We start from the raw sequence: 25,534 nt of genomic DNA, 5'->3' as shown, positions 1-25,534 counted from the left end.
AATACTGAAGCTGACTAGGAGTTTTTAAATATTAGTTGCACTTTCATTCAATGTTTTCAAATTACAGGTTTGTGGGAAAGTTAGTTATTTAGCTTTGATAATTTCAGCATTTCAATTCGATTGTCTAGGGATTTAATTAGGAGAATGTAATATGATAATCATACTTTTGATGCTAATACATATCTCAGCTTCTCCCTTGAATTCCTCTCTCGTCTCTCCTAAATTTCTTCATCTCTTCTTCTTCTTTTCTGCAATTACTGTTATATTCCTATTGTCTAGAACCTTTTTTTACCAATTGATATTAGAGTCATGTTACAACAGGTCCAAAAAAAGATGTTGATGCTCAATCGAGCAATCTAATTACAGATTTATAGGAGCAATATGAAGATTTGGCAGTTCAACAATTGGATTTGTAAGCTATCGAGGAGCAGAAAAAACAAGAATTGTGTGAGGATATAGACGAACGCATGGTGAGCTTCTCCATCTGTAACGATCCGACCGGTCGTTTTGCTTTCTAGAACCACGTTCCCCTAAATAAGACTCCCTATATGCACTTTTACTATTTTAGAACTTGCGAGGATGGTTAGTTAGGATTTGGAAGGGTTCGGGTTGAAATCACAACACTTGGTTCCTTAAGGCTGGCTAAAAAGGCTAAGTTTATCTTCGGTCAACGTTTTGAGTAAACCACCTCGGAATCGAGATTTGACGGTTCCAATAGGTTCGTATGATAATTTCAAATTTGGACGTATATTCGGATCGGGTTTTGGATGACCTGGGAGCATTTCGGCGCCTAATAGTGAAAGTTGGTTCTTTGAAGGTTTTGAAGTTCTTTAAATTTGGTTTGGAATAGGGTTTGGTGTTATCGAGGTTCAAATGGGATTCTGAGAAAGGGAATAGTTCCGTTTGGTGATTTAAGACTTGCACGCAAAAATTGGTGTCATTCCGAGTAGTTTAAGTACGCTTCGGCGCGTTGGGAGTAAATTGAAGAACTTGAAGTTCATATTTTGATTCGATTTGGTTTTGGAGTGTGATTCTTGATTTTTTTTTTGTTATTTTACGCATTTCGAGAGCTCGAGCAAGTCGTATTATGTTTATAGACTTGTTGGTATGTTTGGACGGGGCCTCGGGGACCCCAGATGCCATTCGAACGATGCGCGGATTGAGTCAAGACTCAACAGGGGGCTGCTGGTGCACTAGTTCTGGTGTGCCCACACCTACGAGCTTTTGGCCGCAGGTGCGAGGGTTGCACCGCAGAAGCGGTTCTGGAGCGTTTGTCCATGGACCGCAGATGCAGATTTTCGTGCGCACCCGCGAACGCGCATGTGCGATAAGGAAGGGCGCAGAAGCAAACCAAACCGCAGAAGCGGGATCCCATCCGCAGAAGCGGCCCTCGCTGGGAGGACCATGCACTGTAGGTGCGGTACCACAAATACGGCCAAGGCACCGCATATGCGATAATCGTTGGAGAAAGACCCCAATTTAATGCGGGACTTAGACACTTTTGGCTCATTTATTTCATTGTTTGGGAGATTCTTGGAGCTCTTAGAGAGGGGATTTTACCTAGCACTTTGAGGTAAGTAATTTCCACACAATGTGAGTTAAATACATAGTTCATGGGTAGATTATAACATATAAATTAGTGAAAATCATGGGTTTAGGTGAAAACCTAGATTTTTGATAAAAATGAGATTTAACCACGAAATTTGTTATGGAATTTAATAACAAACACATATTTGAGTTCATGAGGTTATGGATAACAACTTTCTTCGAAAATTTCCGGAACCCGGATACGTGGGCTCGGGGGTAAATTTTAGGAATCCTACATTTGGTGTTGAGTAATCACTTTAATAGTTAGAACATGAACTTTTGAACATGCACTAATCATTTTATATGATATTTGATTAGTTTCGAATCGTTTGGCACCGAATTGAGGGTTTGAGCACAATTTTGGACCGGAAAGTAGGCATTGAGACGAGGTAAGTCTCTTCTCTAACTTTGTAAGAGGGAATTAATCTCATAGGTGAATTGATTAATATGTGCTCCTATTTTTTAGGACTAGGTACGCACGAGGTGACGAGAGTCCGTACGTAGTTACTGATTTTGCCATTGTCTGGGTAATCTAGGACCCATACCATGCAATACTTACGATTTTTGCACCCTACTTGTTAACTTAATTACTTAAATCATGTTGAAACTTTATAGGGGAATGGTAGGGGGCTAAACTTCACTTACTTAAATTCTTGAACGGGCCACTCGACTATTATTGAGGATTGGTATTTTTTTAAATAATTGTCTATTAATAAATATTGAATTGATTGTTATAAAGTATTTTATCTTTCGTGGAGCGGGTCGAACGCCTTGGTAGCAGATAGATGCATATGTGGTTTGTGCCATTCGACCCTCGACAGTGCACAGTTTAAATATTTTTATGTTGGATCGGGACATACGACCTCGGCATAAATTGCGTATGATAAATCTTTGGAATCAATTATAATTGATATTGTTTTGTTGACTGAAAATATAAATTGTTAAATAATGAAAATTTAACTTGGGACATACTATTAGCGAAGGGATTGTTTACTATTCCTGTTATTGAGTTTTAAATATATATATATATATATATTGAGTTTTAAATATATATATATATATATATATATATATGTAATCCATGATTAGTTATTGTCTTGACATTTTATTGTTAGCCCGTAGTAAGTGTCAAAATCGACCCCTCGTCACTACTTTTTCGAGGTTAGACTGGATACTTACTAGGTACATGTTGTTTATCTACTCAAGCTACACTTCTGCACTTAATGTGGAGGACCTGAGGCATGTGCATATGGATAACAGTCAGGCACGCACACTTGATCGCTTCTACGAGACTACACAGTGAGCTGCCTTCCGAACCGTTCCGCAGCAGCCGAAGTCTTTTCTCTTGCGTGTATTTTCTGTCTTCCTCTTTTTAGACAGTAGCGTAGAACTCTTTTGTATATTCTACTAGTTGTTCGTATACTTGTGAAACTGGGTCTTGGTGGTTTAAGCTGGTAGACACATGATGATTTTTGTGTTATCTTATTTATCTCACTACTTTGAAAAATCTTGATATCTCATTTTTATTAAATGATTGCTTCTTAGTTATGCACAAAACTAAAAGTCAACTATTTCAAATCTTTAAAAGGAAGGATTATAAAGTTAATTCATTGTCGACTTGTCTAGCGATAACGTTGGGTACCATCACGACTCACAGGAAAAATTAGGTCGTGATACCACCTGTTTAGTTCACTCCAGCTCTCATACGATGGAATGTATCTACATTCGGAGCCGAAGGACAATGCTTTACCTTCCTCCACCAGCAGAGATATTGGTGTCACAATCAGGTCAGGAATCTTAGGTCCTACTCCCTATAATAACCATGGTCATAATTTGGTATTTTGTCGTCTAATGGAGAGAACTTAAAAACTTGGTTATATAAAATTTGGGCAAAATACATAAGTTATCCTTGAAATATGGATTACAAACTTTTCAAAATATATTTAAATCACCACTTTTTGCAAAGATGGCATGGCAGAAGTGAGGGCGTAAAACCTCTAAATTTTTGTCCAAATCCTTAATTAAGTGCCAAGTGTCTTAATTTTTTACAACATGGCACTAGTGGTTCCCACGGTTCTAACTTTTGTCCCTCATTTCTCCAAATTCCTCCTCCTCCAAAATGCCAGATCTGTCATCCCCCACAGGTAATCCTTCCGACGGCTACAGTCTATATGCTTAAGTTCACTCACCGATTTGCTTAGCTGATCTACGCTATCATTTGTCTCCTCCACACAGTCCTTGGTAGCTGTGTATTCTCTGGGCTTCAATCCCTTGAATTTCAAAAGCTTGCTGATGAAATCCTTTGTGGGTTGGGTTTTTATTAGCTGTTCTTGGCTATCTTTTATGGTCTATGCATAACCGGAATGGAAAGCGACGCACACATCGGGATAAATAGTGGGTTTGCAAGAGCTCTTGATGAAACTGGCGGCAGCTGCGGCGGTGTCCGCCGCGCCGGAGATGTAAAAGAAATAAAAAATTTGTTGCTGCCTTTTTCGAAAGATTTATTTGTTACAATAAAACATATTAAAGCTGGTCATAAAAAAACAGTTAATTTGGGCTTTTAATATTTGATTTGAATCGGAAAGTGTGGTTTGAATTTTGTGGTGATCGGCGGGAGGGGATAATATGCCGAGGAGAGAAAGAGATGATAGGGAGAAGATGGTTAAGGGGTATATTTATAAATTTAGAGCAAATTTCATTTGTGGTCGGTGGAAACTATTATCGTGTGCTAGTCATGAATTGATCCATATAATTTATAACTCCAAATAAATTATAATGGCTAGCTTAAATTTGCTCAAATATGATAAATTTTATTGCCATCGAGCCGTTCCAATCATCCACTAATGATATGCAAAATTAAATTTTTTATTGTCAAAAATACCGCTTATGGTATTTAATCTTTGAAAACAATAAATTTTTATGTAATTTTAAATACCTAACTTTTTCTGACTATCAAAAAATATGTAAATTATTTTTAATTTTGTTGTTGTTGGCACTTAATTGGCTAAATGAAAGTAGTCGGTCATCTTCAAAGTAATATATCCTTATTGTTATGGTTTTCGTTTCATGTGTTTATTTATTTATTTAATACACAATAATATGTTCTTCACTCTTTAAATTAAATACCCCTTTACGTACAAAGAACGTAAATGTACATTCAAATAAATACTATATAATAGATATAATTTGTCAATAACTATCATCATTATAATTTTTAACACATTATTAAATTCTAGAAAATCTTTCATATATACATTTTACTATGTCACTACGTAGTAAAATGCACGATACACTTTATATATATAAATTTTATACATTGTAGAACAGTCTATACACTTTGGATACACAAAAGTGCCTGGGATACATTAATGATATATTATGGATACATTGCAAGATGCACGATACACTCTATATACAAATTTTATGCAATGTATATACTAAATAGACTGTCACTATACAAAAAATATATGTACTAAAATAGACTGTCACTATACAAAAATATACTAAATAGACTGCCATTATACAATTTATATACACTAGACTGTCATTATACAAAATATATACAAAATAGATTGTCACTATACAAAATAGACTGTCACTATACAAAAAATATACAAAATAGACTGTCACTATACAAAAAATATACAAAATAGATATTTCGGGCTATTAGATGTAATATGTTTGGGCTGAAGGTCCATTTCGTGTCAGTAGAAAAAATATGGGCTATTAAAATTTTGAGGGGCTATAGAGGGTAGTTTAATGTCTTAATAAAATAATGACACGTGCTATAAATTTATTGGTGCGTGGCATTACGTATGTTTAAAAAAATTAGTCAAGAAAAGAGTGGTGTGTCTTAGCTACACTTTGGAAAGGTTGAGTGTGTAAATTATTTTCGTGGTCAAAAAGTGTATAACGAGAATTTGGTCCATAGTTTAGGAGGTAACTTATGTATTTTGCCTATAATATTGAACAATAATTTTCTGTTAATGAAACTCCTGTGAATCAGAGAGTGAGCCTTATTGCTATAGATTCAGATGATGAAACTTTGGCTGGATACCAGTCGTATATGAAATGTAAGGATACAATTGCTTTACCCAGTTGGGAGGAGTATATAGCACTAATTGAGACCTTTGGTGAGGAAATCTCTTGAGTTAAAACAACTAAGACAAACTGATTTTGTGAGGGGATTCCAATTTGCCTCTACTAGATTGTTGTCTCAATGTAACCTTAAGTCAGGCTATTCCATGTGTTTTGGGAGGATTGAAGAAGGGATTGGTGAATCCGGTGAAGATGCATGAGCTTCAAACCTTGTCCAAAAACTTCTAAGTTGGCAAGATTAGCAGAGGCTACATTAGCTGCTAATGCTAGGGCCTAGAGGTTTATATACCTATAACTACTCATTCTCTTACTTCTCGGAACTCCTCGTATGAGTTACAACTACTTAGATCTACTCATCATACTGGCCCTCCTAGACGTAAATTGGCATTGCCTGCTTCCAATACCATTGTTGTTCCTAGGACCAAAAGGGTCATTTCCCCTACTAAAATGCAAGCCAAAAGGACAAAGGGATTATACTATTTTTGTGATAAAAAATATACTCATGGTCGTAAGTGTACTTTTCCTAAGCAAATGTTTGTCATGGACGTGGAGTTTCCTGAAGAGGGAGGTATAGAGAAAGGTGATTTCTAAGCCTGAAAGTGATTTTCCTATAGAAGAGTGGGCTACTGAGGGTCATACTCCTTGATTTTACTGTGTGCTCTCACTAGCTTAGAAGGTGCTCATACTATTTATGTTAATGAGTACAGTAATAACAGATCAATGCAAATTCTCCTTGATGGTAAAAGTACTCACAACTTTATTGATGAAAAGTTTGCTATGAGGCTGGGGTGTAAGGTCTGTCCTACCAAGGTTGGTTATGCAAGTCTATGAAACAATACCATGGAGGCAACTTCTGAAGTGCTCAGGGATTTTGAATGGATACTGCAAGGTACTACCTTCGCATCAGACGTGATTGTGTTTCCTATATTATTGGGAGATTTATGGATAAAGACATTGGGTGGTATGAATATGGACTATTTTGAATTTACTATTGGTTTTAATTACCTGGGAAAGCACCATCTTTTTAAAGGGGTATTTATGGAATATAAATTGTCGGACCAAAGGTCATGAATTAATTGGATCGTGAGAAAAAGTTCTTAAAGAATATTTTATTTATTTGATAATTCTCTTCTACTTAGAAAGCACCATATATTAAAACATGTATTTGAGGAATGCAAATTGCCTTTATCAAAGGCCATGAATAAATTGAAGGAAGGGGAAGCCCAGTTCTTCATAGTTGGTTGGTGCTAATTTTGTGTTAAAGGTTGATAGTCAATTAAAAAAACTTCATATGTCGAAGAAGGTATGTGTTCCGACTTCCATCGATAAACTCTGTGTACACTATCAATAGCTCTTTTTTGAACCTAATATTTTACCTCCACAAAAGGGGGCCATTTGTTCATAGAATACCCTTGCAAGCAAGATCTAAACATGTGAATATTAGGCCCTACAGGTACTTTTCCATGAAAAAGATATTATGTAGAAACTAGTTAAGGAGATGTTATGTCAAGGAGTAATATAGTACAACACTCATTTTTCTTCTCATGTGGTACTTGTGGGAATAATGATGATTTTAGAGAGAGTTTTTTTTCTTGGTAACTAAACAATTTTATTTACCAAGTAATATTTACATATTTGATCCTCTTTATAGCTTGATCTGGATAATAGTCCCGGATTCAGCTATCCTTTCCTTTTTTGCTACTCCTACCTATCATAACTACCTTTTTACATATCTATATGAACAGTAGGGTAGTAGTTTAACTCTAGTAGCCTTCCCTTCAATCGTTGCTTCAAGTTCCCTCGACAATGTATTTCCTGCGTTAATAGTCGAGTGATTGGTGCAACATTCCTCTGTGTTGCTTGAAAGATGCGTGTATTCCTCTCTTGCCAAATATGGTATATGCTGCCAGCTAGTGTCATCCTTTAAATTTCAGCTTTGGAGCTTCTTTCTTTACATTGTCGTTCAACCCATTCCACTTCATGATCCCAAGCCATCACCTGCTTATGGATCCTCTGCCAGTCCAGCATTGCTGTCCATACTTGTGTTGATAATGAACATTTAAAGAATAAGTGATCGATAATTTCTTCTTCTGTGTGACATAGTGAGCAGGTTGTATCTTCCAAGTAGCCCCATCTCCTCAATCTGTCTCTTGTTAGAAGTCTTCTATGTGCATCCATGAATATGATGAATATCTACTTAGGTAACCCAGCATTGTTGCATATCATACTTCTCCATGGTACCTTACTAAACTCTCCTCTAAGTTTCAAATATATGGCCTTGATTGGGAATTTTTTGCATTCTCAATAACTCTTCTTCTGAGTAGCCAGCTTCCTCAAAGTATTTCTTTGCTTTTAGTATCATCTGAATCACCCACAATGTTTGGCTCAGCTCCCCACATTGAATTGTACTTTTTATAGTATACATGGACCAATTGAACCCATATTTTGTCTTTCTTTTTGCATAGGTTCCATAGAAGCTTGCAGATAGCTGTTTTATTCCATACGCCTATATCTAATAGGTTTAACCCACCTGCTGCTCTTGGCCAACACAATATGTCCCAGGCCAGTAGTGCTTTCTTGGTGACCTCCATACCTCCTGTCCTTTGAAACCTTCTACACATGCTTTCAATTAATTGAATCATTTTCTTGGGCAATAGAAATATCTGAGACCAAAACACTTGTATGGAGAACAACACACTCTTAATAAGCTGGATTCTTCCTGCATAGGAAAGAAACCTAGTGGTCCAGGATTGTATTCTCCCTAGCATTTTCTCAATAAGGGGTTGACATTGCACCAGTGATAGTCTTTTAGTACTCAAAGGCACCCCCAGGTACCTCACTGGTAGAGTCCCTTTAGAGAAATCTAGCATTTACAGTATTTCCTGTTGTATTTCATCCCTGACTCCTCCAAAAAAGATAGAGCTTTTTTCAGCATTGACAGCTAATCTAGAAGCTTGTGAGAACCCTTGGAAATATTGATATAATAGTTGCACAGATATAGTATCACCTCTACAGAACAACAATAAATCATCAGCAAAACTGAGTTGTACTATGTTCAGCTTAGCACACTTAGGGTGATAGTTAAAATTTGGATTCCTCTTTAGTGTCTTCAACAGTCTGGTTAAGTATTCCATGGCCAATACAAATAGGTAAGGAGACAAATGATCACCCCGTCTCAGTCCCTTTTTAGTAGAAAATGGGGTTGAATGTTGTCCATTGATGATGATGAAATAAGATATACTTCTCACACATCTCATAATCTATTGAACAAATTTTCCTGGTACTTGCAGACTCTTTAGGACTTGTTTTATATAATCCCATTCAATAGAGTCGTAGGCCTTCTTCATATCAACTTTCAACATGCATCTTGGAGATAATACTTTCCTACCATATCCTTTAACAAGTTCATGACTCAGAATTATGTTGTCATTTATCAATCTGCCAGGCACAAATACAGACTGATTTCTAGCTACTATATCATCCATTATGCCCTGCAGTCTGTTTGTTATCACCTTCGAGATGATTTTGTATAGGAAAGATCAACACAATATTGGCCTGAACTCAGTAATTCTGGATGGATTTGTTACCTTAAGCACCAGGGTAACTATTGTGCAATTGATAGGCTGATACATGTTACTACTTGAGAAGAATTCCATCACTGCATCTGTTATCTTGCTCCCAACCATAGGCCATTCCTTTTTGAAAAATAGTACATTGAATCCATCACAACCAGATGCTTTGCTATCACTAATACCAAGCAGATCCTGGTATATTTCTTCTTTAGACACTTCTGTCACCAGCTATAGTTATTGTTGCGTATTTACCAATGGTCCATCCCTCATAACTACTGGATTAATAACAGGCAAACTTTCAGCTGCTGATCCCAATAGTTGCTTATGGAAACCAAGCACTTCTCTCCAATCTCTTGTTTTGTCTGCGCCACTTCTCCGTTGCTCCTTATTAAGCTCTTGATCTTGTTCTAAGAATATCTACTTTTCATACTTGCAAAGAAATAAGTTGTGTTAGCATCTCCTAACTTCAACCATTGTACTCTAGACTTTTATTTCATGATACTTTCTTCCACCCCCAACCATTTCTCCAATTGCACCTTTATGTCCTTTTCTGCTATAACTATATTCTCATATTGTCCAGGGTCCCTTATTTGTTCCTTTAATTCATACAGTTGCTTCCTATATTGTTTAATCTTTTCTCTTACTGCAATATACTTTGTATTATTAAGCTTTTTCATAGCTTGCTTCACTTTTTTCAGTCTCTTCCACACATCTTTCATAGTACTTTCTTCATTACTCCCTTGCCATGCTACACTAACTATAGATAGAAAGTCTTTGTGTTCTACTAGATGGTTTAGAAACTTGAAAGGTTTGGGGACTTTATCTTCATTATCTTCAAATGTAATACTAAGAGGAGAGCGATCAGAACATCCTAGATCCATTACTCATACTTCCAGGAATGGCATTTGCAACATCCACTCAACATTCACCAAAGCTCTATCTATTTTGTTGTATATGTGTCCATTTATCCAGGTAAAATTCCTTCCACTGGTTCTCATTTCTACCAAAGCAGTATAATCAATGAAATTATTGAAATCTCTAATCTCCAGCTCTTGCACAGGGTTTCCAATTGGCCTATCCTCCCCTGACCTGATAGCATTGTAGTCTCCTATAATTAGCCATGGGCCCTGTTGCATAGTATTCATACCAGCTAAGTCTCTCCATAAGTATCTCCTATCTTCCAATGTATGCAGACCATAGACTGCAGTAAAAGTGAATCTCATATTCATACTTTTGATGTGAACTGCAGTATGAATGAATTGAGAAGACTTTCCCAATTCCAAGCATTTTATTTCATTAGTATCCCATAGTAACCAAATCCTTCCTTTACTACTATGTTCATAGTTGGACAACCAATCCCACCCTGGAGTGATTTTCCTTATTATTTGTATAGCATTCCGCTCCTTTATTTTGTGTTCAAGTAATGCTATCATATTTATTTTATTGCTCCTTATAAACCTCTTAACCTCTTTCTGTCTAGGGATCTTATTCAATCCCCTAATATTCTATGTAACAAGCTTCATACAGGAATAAATAGGGATTGTGGATACCCTTCCTCTCATTTTTGACTACTCTGTCTACTTGTACCCTCACCCATTTGCCTTGGAGATGTTAGTTTCAATCCAGATTCTTCTAATATGTTGAACCCATTGATCATGCTGACTGCATCATCTCCTGGTTTCTCCTTGTTCCGAGCTACTGATTTTCCTGTGGCTTTTTTCCAAGTATGCTCCTCCTCCCCTCTAGCTAGCCTTGTAGGTGAGCTAACAAGTTTGCTATTTGTATCACCAGCAACCATTGCTACCTCACTACTATTATTAGGTACTGCATGTGTCTTCTCCATCTTATCACTTAGAATAGCTTTGGGCTGCTACTCTTGTTTATGTGCTAGTTGCTCTCATTTGTTGCAATTGTGTCCAACTTGCATACAGGTATGACAAAACTCAGGGATCCAGTCATAAGCTACTTCTTGCATGAATTCTCTCCTATTAGGAAGCTACTTCATCTCTATCATCTATAGAGTTAAATCTTACCACAAAATACCCATCATTATGGAAGTATACTTTTGGCTTTGTTGCAAAATTCCATGCTGAAGCTGTCGCGCCCCCTTTTCTCGCGAAAAGCGGGCCTCGACGTGTGACAACTCTTTTAAAAGGGGTATTAAAAGAGGAGAGTCGCCACCTAATGATTTTTTAGGTGCTAGGGCACCTATTTACAAATAACTCTGTTTTGACCAGTCAGGGCTCAAGTTACCTCAGAGAGAAGGTGTTAGGCACTCTTCGAGGTCCACAATCGTGGATTCCGGCCGAACTTAAATTATATGGATTAGTCTATGTGATCAAGTAAACAAAGAGAGTACAAAATCTAAGAATCTTATTACAAAGAGATTTTGAATAGGGAGGTGCAGCTATTTTTGCATTTTTAATAAAAAAGAAAGAAATAAGGGATGGGGGGGTCCTAAGTTTTTTATCCTAAAGGATCACCCCGTGCAACATAAATAATATTTCGTAACTCCCTTGAGATAGGGTGTTACTCATATTATCCAGCGGGCACAGACTATCATCTCCTGCTACACGATTACTATGTTAAAGTTGTTTACTTAAAAGAGCTCTAATTCAATTCTAAATCTTACCCTGCGTGTGCACTACCCGTCCCATACCTATGGTCCAGGAGGCTTTGGACTTCTATTTGGATAGTTCTAGACCTTATCTAGGTTGCTCAGAAATGCAAAAGCTAGGCGACAATCAAAACATCCAAAGACTTCATATAGATGAAATTAAAGGCTCACATTGACTCCACACTTAAGCAGCAAGTGCACACAAACACATATATCAATTAGGAATTGGCAGAGTCCAGAATCTTAAACCTATGGACATGCTTTCTAGGCGATCAAAGTATGCAGGTAAATTTCAGATGCAGGATATTGCTTATAGGCAGAATGATGCATGATTATGAGCTAATTATTAATAGTTTCAAGTTACCAATCCCATATGTGATGCCTAGGTGATCTACGCAATTAGGTATAACAGAATATGCCAGTAAGAGTCCCAGAATTATCCAAATATTTTAACAGTGACGCTCAGAAACAGTATTTGAGTAGTCTAATGTTAGCCAATTAACAAGCAATTATTTTCCTATAGGCAGGATCTCTAACAGTTGATGATTAGAACTCGCTTTATTTATACTTAGTCCTATAAACAAAATTTTTACTGATCAATGCATATAATAGCGAATGAAGTGATCAAATCCTATAGGCATGATTTTTAGTGAATAACCGAAGTGAATTGAAAGAAAGTTCGTTTCCATTTGTTCCTATAGGCAGGTTTCTAATGCATTTGAAAGTAGTCATGCAAAGTGCTCACTTCCTATAGACATGCTGTCTATAAACACGTAGCAGTAGACATAGCATCTGAACTCATGATTAATGGTAAACAAGTAGTGTGTGTGTGCTTCTCCTAATGTCATGATTTCTACAATGCTCATGTAATCTAACAAAACATATAGCAAGCACATTGTCAAGTCCTATAGGCATGTTATCCACCTATTATGCATGTAGATATCAAATTCTACCCATTTTCCCTTTTTTACTAATACCCCAATTGTTTATACAAAAAGTTATTACAGGCCCAATAATGAGTAAAAATACAAATATTACATAATAGTGAGAATAGGCCTACAACAGGCCTAAATAAAAATACCCAGCATTGTCTGGGCCTTCAATAACTTTTACACAGCATACTCAGGCCTTCAACAAAGAGTCACATTCAATACACGAGTCAGGGATCCGTAGAGGAGTACAAAACCAATTTACTCAACCATGGCACTAAGTGCTGCACCATTTAACTCAGCCAATTCAAGTACACTACACATAAAAGGGGAAGTAGAGTGAATAGGAATATTTTGAGATTGAAGGAGTGACTAAGGACCAAGCCCCAGTGTGTCTGAGTTCATAAGGGTCTCAATTGGACCCCAAGCAGTGCTCACACTAGGGAGGCCAACAATAGAACCTAGGTAGCCTTGGCTTTCAGCCGGCTAAGAATGAAGAGGTCAGATTAGCATAAGTTGCAAGTAAGGAGAGTGTACAGAAGTTAGGGGTAGACATAGCCAAGTTGAGCATACAGAATAGCCAGTCAAGAAGGTCCTAGGACTTGGTCAGGAGAACTTCAACATTTAGCAAAATAACACATAACAAACACATATTGAAAGTGAGTTAGAGGAGGAACAAGTTTGCCAGGTTTGACAGAAGTTAACATTAACAGGATGAGACCTAAGAAGTCCAATTTATGCTAAGTACATCTTAGTATCATAAGACAAACATGTTAACTCTCATTAGGAGACAAGACTACATTGAAACATGATAGGAACACACATTATGACAGGCCAAGTAATTACTAAAGGAACAGGGGATTAAAACACACTGGGTGGCATATTAGCAGGGAAGCAAGATCACAGTTGAGAGAAAAGGTCTTATAACATTAAACACATTATGTATGCAAGATAAGCATCACAGAGATTCATAACAGAGTAAGAGTAAGTTCATACCAAATAACACATGTAGGGATTCTGGGATTGACACAATAGACTAATTAACTAATGAAGATCTATGTTATGCCATAAAATAAAATGGTTCAAACAGGGCAGGAAAAACAAGTTGAGGTAACTGTTAAGATCTCAGTCAATCACTACTGGGGTATGGGATCATGCTGAGTGATACAATAGCAGGGGAACATGTCCTAATTAACACAGAAAGTTCTAACACAAGTGTGAGGCATTCATTATAGCGATTAAGGGCAAAGCAAATAAGCACATTTTTGGGATCATTCAGGTACCAATACACTAGCTAAACGAACTTAAGAGGTCAGATTATCCAAGTTAGACAGGCAATCTCAGAACTAGCAACATTAGGAGGAAGTTAAACATATTAAGCCATGAATTTCAGAGGTGAGAACACATGTATATCAAATACACATAGGGATGAAATTGCAAAAGTCAAGTGGCTTACCAGTTAAATGGATAACAATAAAGAACGAAAGATCCACAAGAACCCAGAAACCTCAATGCGTCAAAGCTAACAAGAGCTTCGAAAGAACCCAGACAATGCTCGCACCAAGAAAGTTCAAACAATAGATTCTCAGTGGCCTTGGCTTTCAGCCGGCTAACACAAACACATAACAAGATAATGAAGGAATTAACAGAGCAAAGCTTCAAATTTTAGTGAGATTGTATCGATTTCATCCATCCTCAAAAGGGAAAATGAGGGAGTTTATATAGTAGTCAAGAATCGAGCAAACATATAAGAAAACAGAATAAATTAAGCACCAAACAAGGAAAAGAAACATGCAAATCAATTTGAAATCAATTTAAGAGAGAAAATCTGGTAAACCTTAGTTTTTTTAGGAAAAGTGCAAATCAGCAAAGTACAAACAAAATCGGACTCACACAATGTAGAATCAGACGTGTGTAGATGAAATACGGTCCAGATTCAAGAAATAGGACTCATTCGGACAGAATTGGAGAGGTAGTACTTGCCATGTTTAGGCAAGTACTAGGTGATACCATAGAGAATCAACCAGTAGCGGAAACACACAAATATGGTAAGTAAGTAAGAGGAAAATTCCATTGTAGTCGGGATTAGGAGAAAATTTGGAGAAGGCGACGATTAGGGTTTTTTGGGGCGGCTAGACAGAGACAATGGTCTCTAGGGTTTAGGGATTGGGTTATAAGAGAAGAGGGGTTGAGGGTTGTGAGCCGTTGATCATTTTTGATCAAAGGTTGTGGTTTAAGGGGGTCTGGTTCGGTTTTGGACTGGGCAGGGTTGCCTGGGATTGGGCTTGAGGTTTTGGGCCAGGTTTTTGGGTTTGTCTGGTCCGAAAATAACTCAAAATTGGGCCAGCTCTTTTAAATAGAAATTAAAAGGGAAATAATTAAATAAAATAGTTAAAAAATTACTACTTATGCAAATTAATACTTTACACAATGATAGAATGTAAAATATTATTTTGACCCTAACTGAAATATCAATTGCAATAAGAATGCAAAATATAGGCTAGTATTGCAAATTTAAATAAATAGCTTAAAATGTAAACATAATTATATGAATTGAGATGAAAAATATTATGAAATATGTATTAGGATGCAAAAATAGTAATTTGGGTGATTAAGTCATCATAAAATAATTTAAAGGGATAATTACTGAATATTTATATAATTTAAATGCAAGAAAATTAATTTAAGAGCTCTAAAAATATGGAAAATTATAGGAAATGCTTGTATAGATTTGTAAACTAAATAATGATGCATAAAATGCTATTTTGAAGGCATATATATATTTTTTAAAAATTTGAGGGCAAAATTAGGTATCAACAGCTGCCCTTCTTTACCCGGAAATGATGAAAGAGTTGTCGGGTAAAACAAATAATGACCAATTTTGGCCGAATTGAGTGAGGGAAGATGTGATTTGGGAAAAAATTGGGCCGAACCCTGGTTCCTGAGTTGCCTACATATCCCTGGTGTTACGGGAATCAGGCCGTGTGTAGTTCTGGATCCAACGGTGACGAAACCGATGGAGTTGTTATAGGAATGGTTTTTTGTTTTAGAAAAGGTTCTTTTGGGTGGGATAGTATCGGATGAATTTATATGAAGTCATGAATATGAATTTGAGACGTTATGGATGTATCACAGAGCAAATATCTGAATGGTCATAGATTAAAAGGCAGGTAATTGATGGTGATTGGTTACGCTTGAAATAATTGCAGGATGAGAACATTGAACGGAAACCAGAGCGAAGATTGCTCCCGTTAGGAGAACGTTTACCTCCTGGATTACCTGCAAAACTTAAAATACGGTGCATGCGAATATATATACGGATTATTGCGAAAGTTTAAACGTGATGCAAGTTTCTTTCGGACCATGAAAGTTGTCTTTGGATGGTAAAGATGATATCCTTAGATCATGACGTCCTGGGCCATGAAGTGTGTGATAAGGGATTCGCAAGCCATGAAATGATGTCCTCGGGCCATGAGGATGGTGCCTCTAGACTATGACGCCTTTGAATAATGATGTGCACTTTTGAGAGATCCTCAGGCCATGGAATGGTGTCTCCCGGCTATGAGGATGATGCATTCAGACTATGATGCCTTTGGACAAACTGGCAATGTTTCAGCCCATGAAATGTAAAGATATGATGCTTGGTCATATGCGAAATAAGACAAGACAAGGCTTAGTCTTGTGTAAGATGAGGGCAGTGCTTATCCCTAGGTGAGTAGAGGATAGTGCAAGGTCCTAGATAGCGTAATGGAGATAGTATTTGATCTTATGCGAGGAAAAGGCAGTGCTTAGCCTTATGCAATTAGGGACGCAATGTTTAGTCTCGATGCGAAGAAAGGTAGTGCTTAGCCTTATGCAATTAGGGAGGCAATGTTTAGCCTCATGCAATTAGGGAGCTAATGTTTAGCCTCATGCAAAGAGGAGACAATGCTTAGTCTCATGCATGGAAAGGCAGTGCTTAGCCTTATGCGATTAGGGAGGCAATGCTTAGCCTCATGCAAAGAGGAGACAATGCTTAGTCTCATGCATGGAAAGACAGTGCTTAGCCTTATGCGATTAGGGAGGCAATGCTTAGCCTCATGCAAAGAGGAGACAATGCTTAGTCTCATGCAGGGAAAGGCAATTCTTAGCCTTATGCAATTAGGGAGGCAATGCTTAGCCTCATACATAGAGGAGACAATGCTTAGTCTCATGCAGGGAAAGGCAATGCTTAACCTTATACAATTAGGGAGGCAATGCTTAGCCTCATGCAAAGAGGAGACAATGCTTAGTCTCATGCAGGGAAAGGCAGTGCTTAGCCTTATGCAAATAGGGAGGTAATGCTTAGCCTCATGCAAAGAGAAGACAATGCTTAGTCTCATGCAGGGAAAAGCTGTGCTTAGCTTTATGTAATTAGGGAGGCAATGCTTAGCCTCATGCAAAGAGGAGACAATGCTTAGTCTCATGCAGGGAAAGACAATGCTTAGCCTTATGCAATTAGGGAGGCAATGCTTAGCCTCATGCAAAGAGGAGACAATGCTTAGTCTCATGCAGGGAAAGGCAGTGATTAGCCTTATGCAATTAGGGTGGCAATGCTTAGCCTCATGCAAAGAGGATACAATGCTTAGTCTCATGCAGGGAAAGGCAGTACTTAGCCTCAATTAGGGAGGCAATGCTTAGCCTCATGCAAAGAGGAGACAATGCTTAGTCTCATGCAGGGAAAAGGCAATGCTTAGCCTTATGCAAGAAAATGATGAGTGACAGTGAGAAAGTAAAGTATTTCTTAGCTAGAAGTGTTTGCGTTTGGTAACTTGTCGTCATGAAGGTAGTGATTTGATGTATATGCGGGTATTGTTATCTTATCGTGCCTGCATCCAAAGAAAAATCGTGAGTTTTGTGGGGGAAGGTTGGTTTGCGCTTTTGTATTTTGTTTTGCCTTTGCTCCTGTCTTGGGGTCCTGTTTGAGTTACCCTGGGTAGTATCTGGCTGTCATAGAAATAAAGTTTTTGAAAAATATGCATGCATTTGATAAATATAGCTATTTGAAATATAGTAGTATGTGATTTCAAATATTTCAGATGAACCGGTGACTGTGACATATTTTAGAAACATTGTGACCTCCTTGCTTCAAAATTTTGAGGGCCCAGTTTAAATGCAATACTTTGGCTGTTCCGTGTATGATGATGTCGGCTGAACTTGCTTTAGAATTTTGAGGGTCCTCTTTAAAATTCTGTCCCAGTTTTCTAATCATGGCAAAATGAAGATTTTTATTAAGATGTGACCAAACCCACAAGGCTGCCTACGTATCTCCTCTTAAATGGGAATCAGGTCAAGCGTAGTTCAGTTACATCAGATGAAGAAGCGTAAACAGTCTAAACATAGTATCTCTTGACTGTGTCTGAGTTGATAGGTTTTGGCCAAATTTCTCTGTCCATTTCTGCAAGTATAAGTGCCCCTCCTGTTAGGACTCGATGAACCATGTAGGGCCCTTGCCAATTGGGTGAAAATTTTCCTTTGGCTTCATCTTGATGCGGAAAGATCCGCTTTAGCACCAACTGCCCCGGTGTGAATTGTCTATGGCTGACCCTTTTGTTGAAAGCTCTGGCCATCCTGTTTTGGTAGAGTTGACCGTGACATAATGCATTCATTCTTTTTCCATCAATGAGGGCCAGTTGCTCATATCGGCTCTGTATCCATTATGCATCGCTGAGCTCAGCTTCTTGTATGATTCTCAGAGAAGGGATTTCTATTTCGGCAGGGATAACCACTTCAGTACCGTAAACCAACAAATAAGGAGTTGCCCCAGTTGATGTGCGAACCGTGGTACGATATCCAAGCAAAGCAAACGGTAGCTTCTCGTGCCATTGTTTGTGATTATCTACCATCTTCCTTAATATCTTCTTGATGTTCTTGTTGGCGGCTTCTACAGCTTCATTCATTTATGGCATGCATGCTGTGGAATTCTTATGCTTGATCTTGAAGGTTTCACACATGGATCTCATCAAATCACTGTTAAGGTTGGCGGCGTTGTAGGTGATGATTGATTCCGGCACCCCGAACCGACAGATAATACGATCCCTAATAAAATCTGTGACGACCCTCTTAGTTACAGCCTTGTAAGACGCGACTTCAACCCATTTTGTGAAATAGTCTATGGCCACTAGAATGAACCTGTGCCCATTTGAAGCGGCGGGTTCGATTGAACCGATGACATCCATCCCCCAAGCGGAGAAAGGCCAAGGTGCACTTGTTGTATTGAGTTCATTGGGTGGCACTCGTATCATATCAGCATGTACTTGGCATTGATGACACTTTTGGACATACCTGATATAGTCTATTTCTATAGTCATCCAAAAATATTATGTTCTTAATATCTTCTTGGCTAAGACAAAGCCATTCATGTGCGGTCCGCAAATTCCGGCATGTATCTCTTCGAGCAATTTGGATGCTTCCTTGGCGTCGACACATCGTAATAATCCCAAATCTGGAGTCCTTCTGTATAGAATTCCTCCACTTTGGAAGAAGAGATTGGATAACCTTGGGAGTGTGCGTTTCTGAGTATGATTTGCGTGCTCTGGGTACTCTCCTTTTGCCAAATATTCTTTGATGTCATTGAACCATGGATTTCCATCCATTTCCTCTTTAACATGAGCACAATAAGCTGGCTGATTATGAATCCCTACTGGGATATGATCGATAAATTCTTGTCTGGGTGTTGTATCATGGAAGATAGAGTGGCCAATGCATCTGCGAACTCATTCTGGATTCTCGGAACATGTTTGAACTCTATTTTTGTGAATCTCTTCATCAACTCTTGTACATAGTACAAATATGGTAATATCTTGGTATTTTTGTATCCCATTCTCCTAGAATCGGATGTACCAAAAGGTCTGAATCTCCAATTACTAGCAATTCCTGAACGTTCATGTCGATGGCTAACCTAAGTCCTAAGATGCAGGCCTCGTATTCTGCCATATTGTTGGTACATGAAAACCTGAGTTTTGCAGATACCAGATAGTGTTGACCCATTTCTGACACTAGAACTGCTCCAATACCCACTCCTTTGAAATTCGTGGCCCCGTCGAAGAACATTCTCCAACCATCATAGGCTTCGGTGATATCTTCTCCTACGAATGATACCTCTTCATCGGGAAAATACATTTTCAGTGGTTCGTACTCTCCGTCTATGGGATTTTCTGCTAGATGATTTGCCAATGCTTGCCCTTTGACCGCCTTCTGAGTTACATAGATGATGTCGAACTCACTCAGTAGTATCTGCCATTTTGCTAACTTTCCCGTAGGCATGGGTTTCTAGAAGATGTATTTTAGCGAATCCATCCTTGATATGAGATATGTGGTGTAGGCACAAAGGTAGTGCTCAGCTTTTACGCTATCCATGTCAAAGCGCAACACGTGCGCTCCAGCAAAGAGTACCGTGCTTTGTAGGGTGTGAACTTCTTACTCAGATAGTATATGGCCTGCTCCTTTCTTCCCGTCTCATCGTGTTGTCCCAAGACACAGCCGAAAGTCCCATCTAGTACATATAAATAGAGTAGAAAATGCCTCCCAAGTTCCGATGGGACCAGAACAGGTGGTTTGGATAAATATTCCTTGATCTTGTCAAAAGATTTCTGGCACCCTTTAGTCCAACTTGTTGCAACGTCTTTCTTCAACAACAAAAAAAAGTCGGTTCACAGATCACAGTTGATTGTGCTATGAAACGGCTAATATAATTGAGACGCCCTAAGAAACTCATCACATCTTTCTTGTTATTTGGAGGTGGCAAGTCCTGGATAGCCTTGACCTTTGATGGGTCTAGCTCAATTCCTCGGCGGCTGACGATGAATCCTAGCAATTTTCCAAGAGGGACTCCGAAGGCGCACTTTGCGAGGTTCAGTTTCAGGTTGTACCTTCAAAGTCGATCAAAAAATTTCCTCAAATCCACTATGTGATCTGTACCCTTTTTAGATTTGATGATGACGTCGTCCACGTACACCTCTAGATCCTTGCGTATCATGTCGTGGAAGATGGTTGTCATGGCCCTCATATAAGTGGCTCCAGCATTTTTTAGGCCAAACAACATCATTTTGTAACAATATACTCCCTATGGTGTAATAAAGGCTATCTTTTCGGCATCCTCTTCATCCATCCAGATCTGATGATAGCCCGCGAAGCAATTCACAAAGGATTGTAGTTCATGCTTAGCACATTTGTCAATCAATATGTGTATATTAGGCAAAGGGAAATCATCTTTGGGACTTGCTCTATTTAAATCCAGATAGTCGACACACACTCTGACCTTCCCATCTTTCTTTGGAACCGTCACAATGTTAACCAACTAGGTCAGATATTCAACCACTCTGAGAACCTTGGCTTTGATTTGCTTGGTGACTTCCTATTTTATTTTCAAACTCATATCTGGCTTGAACTTTCTGAGCTTTTGTTTCACTGGTGTACACATGGGATTGGTGGGTAACTTGTGAGCCACTATGGATGTGCTCAGACCAGTCATATCATCGTAAGACCATGCAAAAATGTCTTCATACTCCTTTAGGAACTGGATGTACTCTTCCTTCTCTGACGGTGATAGGTGAATGCTTACACGCATTTCCTTGACTGTTTCAGAGTCTCCCAAATTAACTGTTTCGGTCTCATCCAAATTGGACTTAGGCTTGTTTTCAAAATTTTCCACTTCTCTGACAATTTTCTCAGGTATTACATCCTCTTCCAGATCCTCTGAATCACTATCCTTATGTTGCGTTATCTCATTACATGTCACAGTCGCAGGTTCATCGGGATAGGTAATAATAATGTTATAGAGTAAAACATGTAAAGAATAATAATAAATACTAAAAATAACAATGCATTAGATAAATCTTGAAAACGTCAAACAAGTACGGCTCGATGACTCGAGCAGTTATTTGAAAACAAAATATGCTTAAAACAAAATACTGAAAATGTCTTAGATGCTCATATAATTGTTTTAAAAAATAAACGATGCTAATTGCCAGGCTACCCAGGAACTCGACGGGCCATTGATGGTGCAGCATTCCAGTTCTTGAGAACAACTCCCTTCTCCACGGTCTGAATAATAAGGCCTTCCTCCCCCTCCTCCTCAACTATCGCACTGCAATCCATGTCTTCATCATCCAGAAACAAATTCCTTATGCTAGCTAAAACTTCATCTTCTTCGGACCCCCACATCATGTCAGCTTGATGAAATGATTGGTGGAAATGTGGTACTGGTTGTTCTAGAGGGTAATAAGGACCACACATGGTGGCGACCAATTCTGACACTCTTGCCAGGTGTATTCATACCCGAGCCCAAAAGTTATGCCATGATGCTTTAGTTGTACCGGTTTGGTGATCCCCTGAAGATTCTTGCCGGGTTCATACCCTGTCCATGACAGTATGCTTTCTATCTTGCTGCTCCACCATTTGTCTTTCTCAATTGCGTTGACGCGCTCGACGCGATGGTATGTTTCTCCACCCAACTTTCTTCTATTCTCGACGACTGAAACAGTCTGATTGGTATAAATGGGATTACTTCCATCTCCATAGATGATCACCTCCTAATGGTTCCACTCAAACTTCACGGCCTGATGTAGAGTAGAAGCTACGACCCCAACAACATGTATCCAAGGTCATCCCAACAATAGGTTGTAGGTAGCAGATATGTCCAACACTTGAAACTCAACATCAAAACCAGGTTGGGTCCATCTGTAAGCTGAGGTTGGTCTCCCCAATTGTGGCCCTTTGAAACCCATCAAATGCTTTCACATTCATACTTCCTGCTCGTATCTCGTACATGACTTTACCCAATCTCTTCAGAGTAGTTAGTGGACATATGTTGAGACTCAAACCCCCATCTATCATGACTCTGCAATGAATTTGTCCTCAAACTGCACTATGATATGCAGTGCCCTGTTGTGACTTAGTCCTTTTGGTGGCAGCTTGTCTTCATGAAAAGTGATCTTATGGCTCTCCAACACTTTCCCTACCATGTTGGCCATTTCTCCACTGGTGATGCTATTGGGTACATAGGATTCATTCAACACCTTCATCAGGGCATTCCTATATGCCTCGGAGTTTTGCAGCAGTGATAAAATGGATATTTGAGCAGGGATTTTGTTCATATGATCAACCACAAAATATTCTCTTTCTTGCACCTTTCTGCAAAGGTTATCCGGGCCAGTCCCAATGACATGCGGTTTAGATGCAGCTTCTTTGCTCGTTCCTCCCAAATGCTCGGGTGTATAGACCCTACCGGTTCTGGTCATACCTTGCGCTGTAACTATTTCTTCTATTTTGCTTTTCCTTTCCTTCTCGCTTTCGCCACATAATCCCATGGTATAACATTAGACTTGTAAGACGGCGTAGGTGCTACTATCACGGTGAAGGGTGTTGTTACTTCAACCTCAAACGAAGTTGGTGCAGCTACCTCAACTTAAATTGGTGCCTGAGTTTGTACCACAATAGGTGTGAGAATGACTGGAGATGTTTTAGGATTATCCCCTTCTCGAATGAGTCCAATTGACCCTTCCGAGTCCTATTCTTCATCGGTCTCTATCACGTTTACTCCTTCACCCCTGTGATCCGGGAAAGGATTGTTATGGACATTGGGTGTAGCCTCCTTTGCCTGTATGACTTTGGTGTCAATTAATGTCTGAATCTTATCCTTCAAAGTACGACACTCATCAATAGTATGACCCTTCATGCCTGAGTGATAGGCACATGTCTTATTTGAGTTAATCCACTGGGAGGAGTTTTCCACATCAACAATGGGAATGGGAGTGACATAACTGACAGCCTTTAGCCTCTCATATAGTTGGTCCATGGGTTCAACAATTGGAGTGTATTGTCTGGGCGGTTTGCGGTCAAAATTTGGTCTTGGTTTTTGGTAATTTTGGCGGGCTGGTGGTGAGTGGTAGTATGCTGGTTGGGTGTTATAAGTGTGGTAGGTGGCAGCAGGTTGTTGGTATCTGGGAGGTGAAGGCTGATATGTGGGTGGAGGTGTTAGGTATGTGAGAGGAGACATTGGACCTTGGGCTACCATTATTGCACCCACTTCTTTCTTCTTGGAGATACCTCCTGACTGTAAAGCTTTATTTGTGGCTTGGAGTGCTTCAAAGTTTGTCACCATTCCGCTTTTGATCCCTTCTTCTATTCTTTCTCCTAACTTGATGATGCCAGAAAATTTATGGTTTTCAATAACCATCAACCTTTCATAGTATTGTGGGTCTTAAGCTCTGACGAAGAACTTATTCATCTGTTCTTCTTCAAGTGCCGGCCTTACTTTTGCGGCTTCAGACCTCCACCGAGTAGCATACTCGTGGAAGGTTTTCGTTGGCTTCTTCTTGAGATTTTAAATGTAGAAAACGTCGAGTAGCATACTCGTGGAAGGTTTTCATTGGCTTCTTCTTGAGATTTTGAATGTAGAAAACGTCTGGTGCGTTTTCTGTGTTGAACTTAAATCGATCCATGAAATCTGACGCCATGCTCACCCAATTAACCCACTTCTTTGGGTTCTGACTGATGTACCAAGACAATGCATCTCCGCTGAGGCTCCTCATGAATAGCTTCATACAGATTCATTCATCCTTGCCAACCCCTACAAGTTTGTCACAATACGTTCTCAAATGCACCTTCGGATCACTAATTCTGTCGAACATTTTGAACTTAGGAGGTTTGTAACCCTCTGGCAGTTCTACATCTGGCTGAATACACAAATTCTCATAATTCAAACTCTCAATGCCTTTTCCACCCTCGACACTTTGAACTCTACCAGTAAGCTTCTTGAGTTCTTCCGCCATATTCTTGATGAGCAGGTCTTTCTCGACAGATTCAAGTATATATAGGGTCTGTTGTGGGGTATGGGGTAAAGTTCTCACATATATGGGATTGCTTTAATAGACTCCGGGAATCTGGGCATAATGGTGGTCGTTGGTTGAGTTTTGGGGATCAGGGGTAGGTTGTGGTGCGTTCTGAGGAGTGTGATAAGTGGTGGTTTGTGGATATTGAGTCGGATGGTGATGATGTTGTGGAGGGGTAGGTACTGGTGGAGGGTTGTGGTTCTGAGGAGGTGTGGCATATTCATGTGGTGCGGGAAGATTTGGTGGTGGGTTTTGTGTGTTTTGGGGAGGTACCGGGTTTTGGGCGTTTGTATTTTGTTGGTTGATATCGGGGACGTTTAGGGTGAGGGAAAGGTTTGCCAAGTTCTGGACCTGCTCAAGCTCCCCTTGTAGCTCCAATATTTTATGTTCCAGATGTAGGACCAAATCATTCTGTGCTGGCATACTCCGGCCGTCCGAAGTTTCAACGTTCTCTGCATTGTCCTTTCTGATACCGCTTAAATCGTCCATTTTTACTTTTCCTCTATTCTTGCCTTTAGGATCACTTGGTGGAGGAGGAGGTGGAGGACCTCTGGATCTAGTATGATATGCGGATGATGCTAGTATGTACGAACTAACCTTGAGGAATGGGAATAATCAAAAGAAAGAAAAACAAAAGGTAACCAAGTTAGTAAGGAATATTAAAAGAGTGTTTGCGATATTAAAACATGTTTTCACAAAGTCAGGCAATAATTCGCGTCCTAATTTGGGGACCTCATTGTGCCCGAGGTAGGCCTAAGCGACACATAGACTTGAAGAAAATTGATGCCAATAATTGCTTCATTTCATTAATGCGAAAATGAGTCAAATTCTTACTACAACGACAATAATAAGAAAGTTACTAATGGCATTTGCCTTATT

At 39.0% G+C, this 25,534-nt stretch overlaps 1 protein-coding gene across 1 annotated transcript; it reads right to left on the bottom strand.

Moving 5' to 3' along the window:
* Window positions 1-8,945: 8,945 nt before the first annotated feature.
* LOC138907409 (uncharacterized) lies at window positions 8,946-10,138 on the bottom strand. The gene is made up of 4 exons (XM_070198006.1): window positions 9,794-10,138; window positions 9,510-9,674; window positions 9,273-9,449; window positions 8,946-9,197 (listed from the first exon to the last, which is right to left on the bottom strand). The coding sequence occupies exons 1-4, from the start codon at window positions 10,136-10,138 to the stop codon at window positions 8,946-8,948; spliced, it is 939 nt and encodes a 312-aa protein (XP_070054107.1).
* Between the last annotated feature and the right edge of the window lie 15,396 nt (window positions 10,139-25,534).

Source organism: Nicotiana tomentosiformis, chromosome 3 (genome assembly GCF_000390325.3).
Source record: "Nicotiana tomentosiformis chromosome 3, ASM39032v3, whole genome shotgun sequence".
NCBI classification, from domain to species: Eukaryota; Viridiplantae; Streptophyta; class Magnoliopsida; order Solanales; family Solanaceae; genus Nicotiana; species Nicotiana tomentosiformis.
Note: the sequence above shows the minus strand (reverse complement) of the source record. Positions and strands in the feature narration are given on the sequence as shown.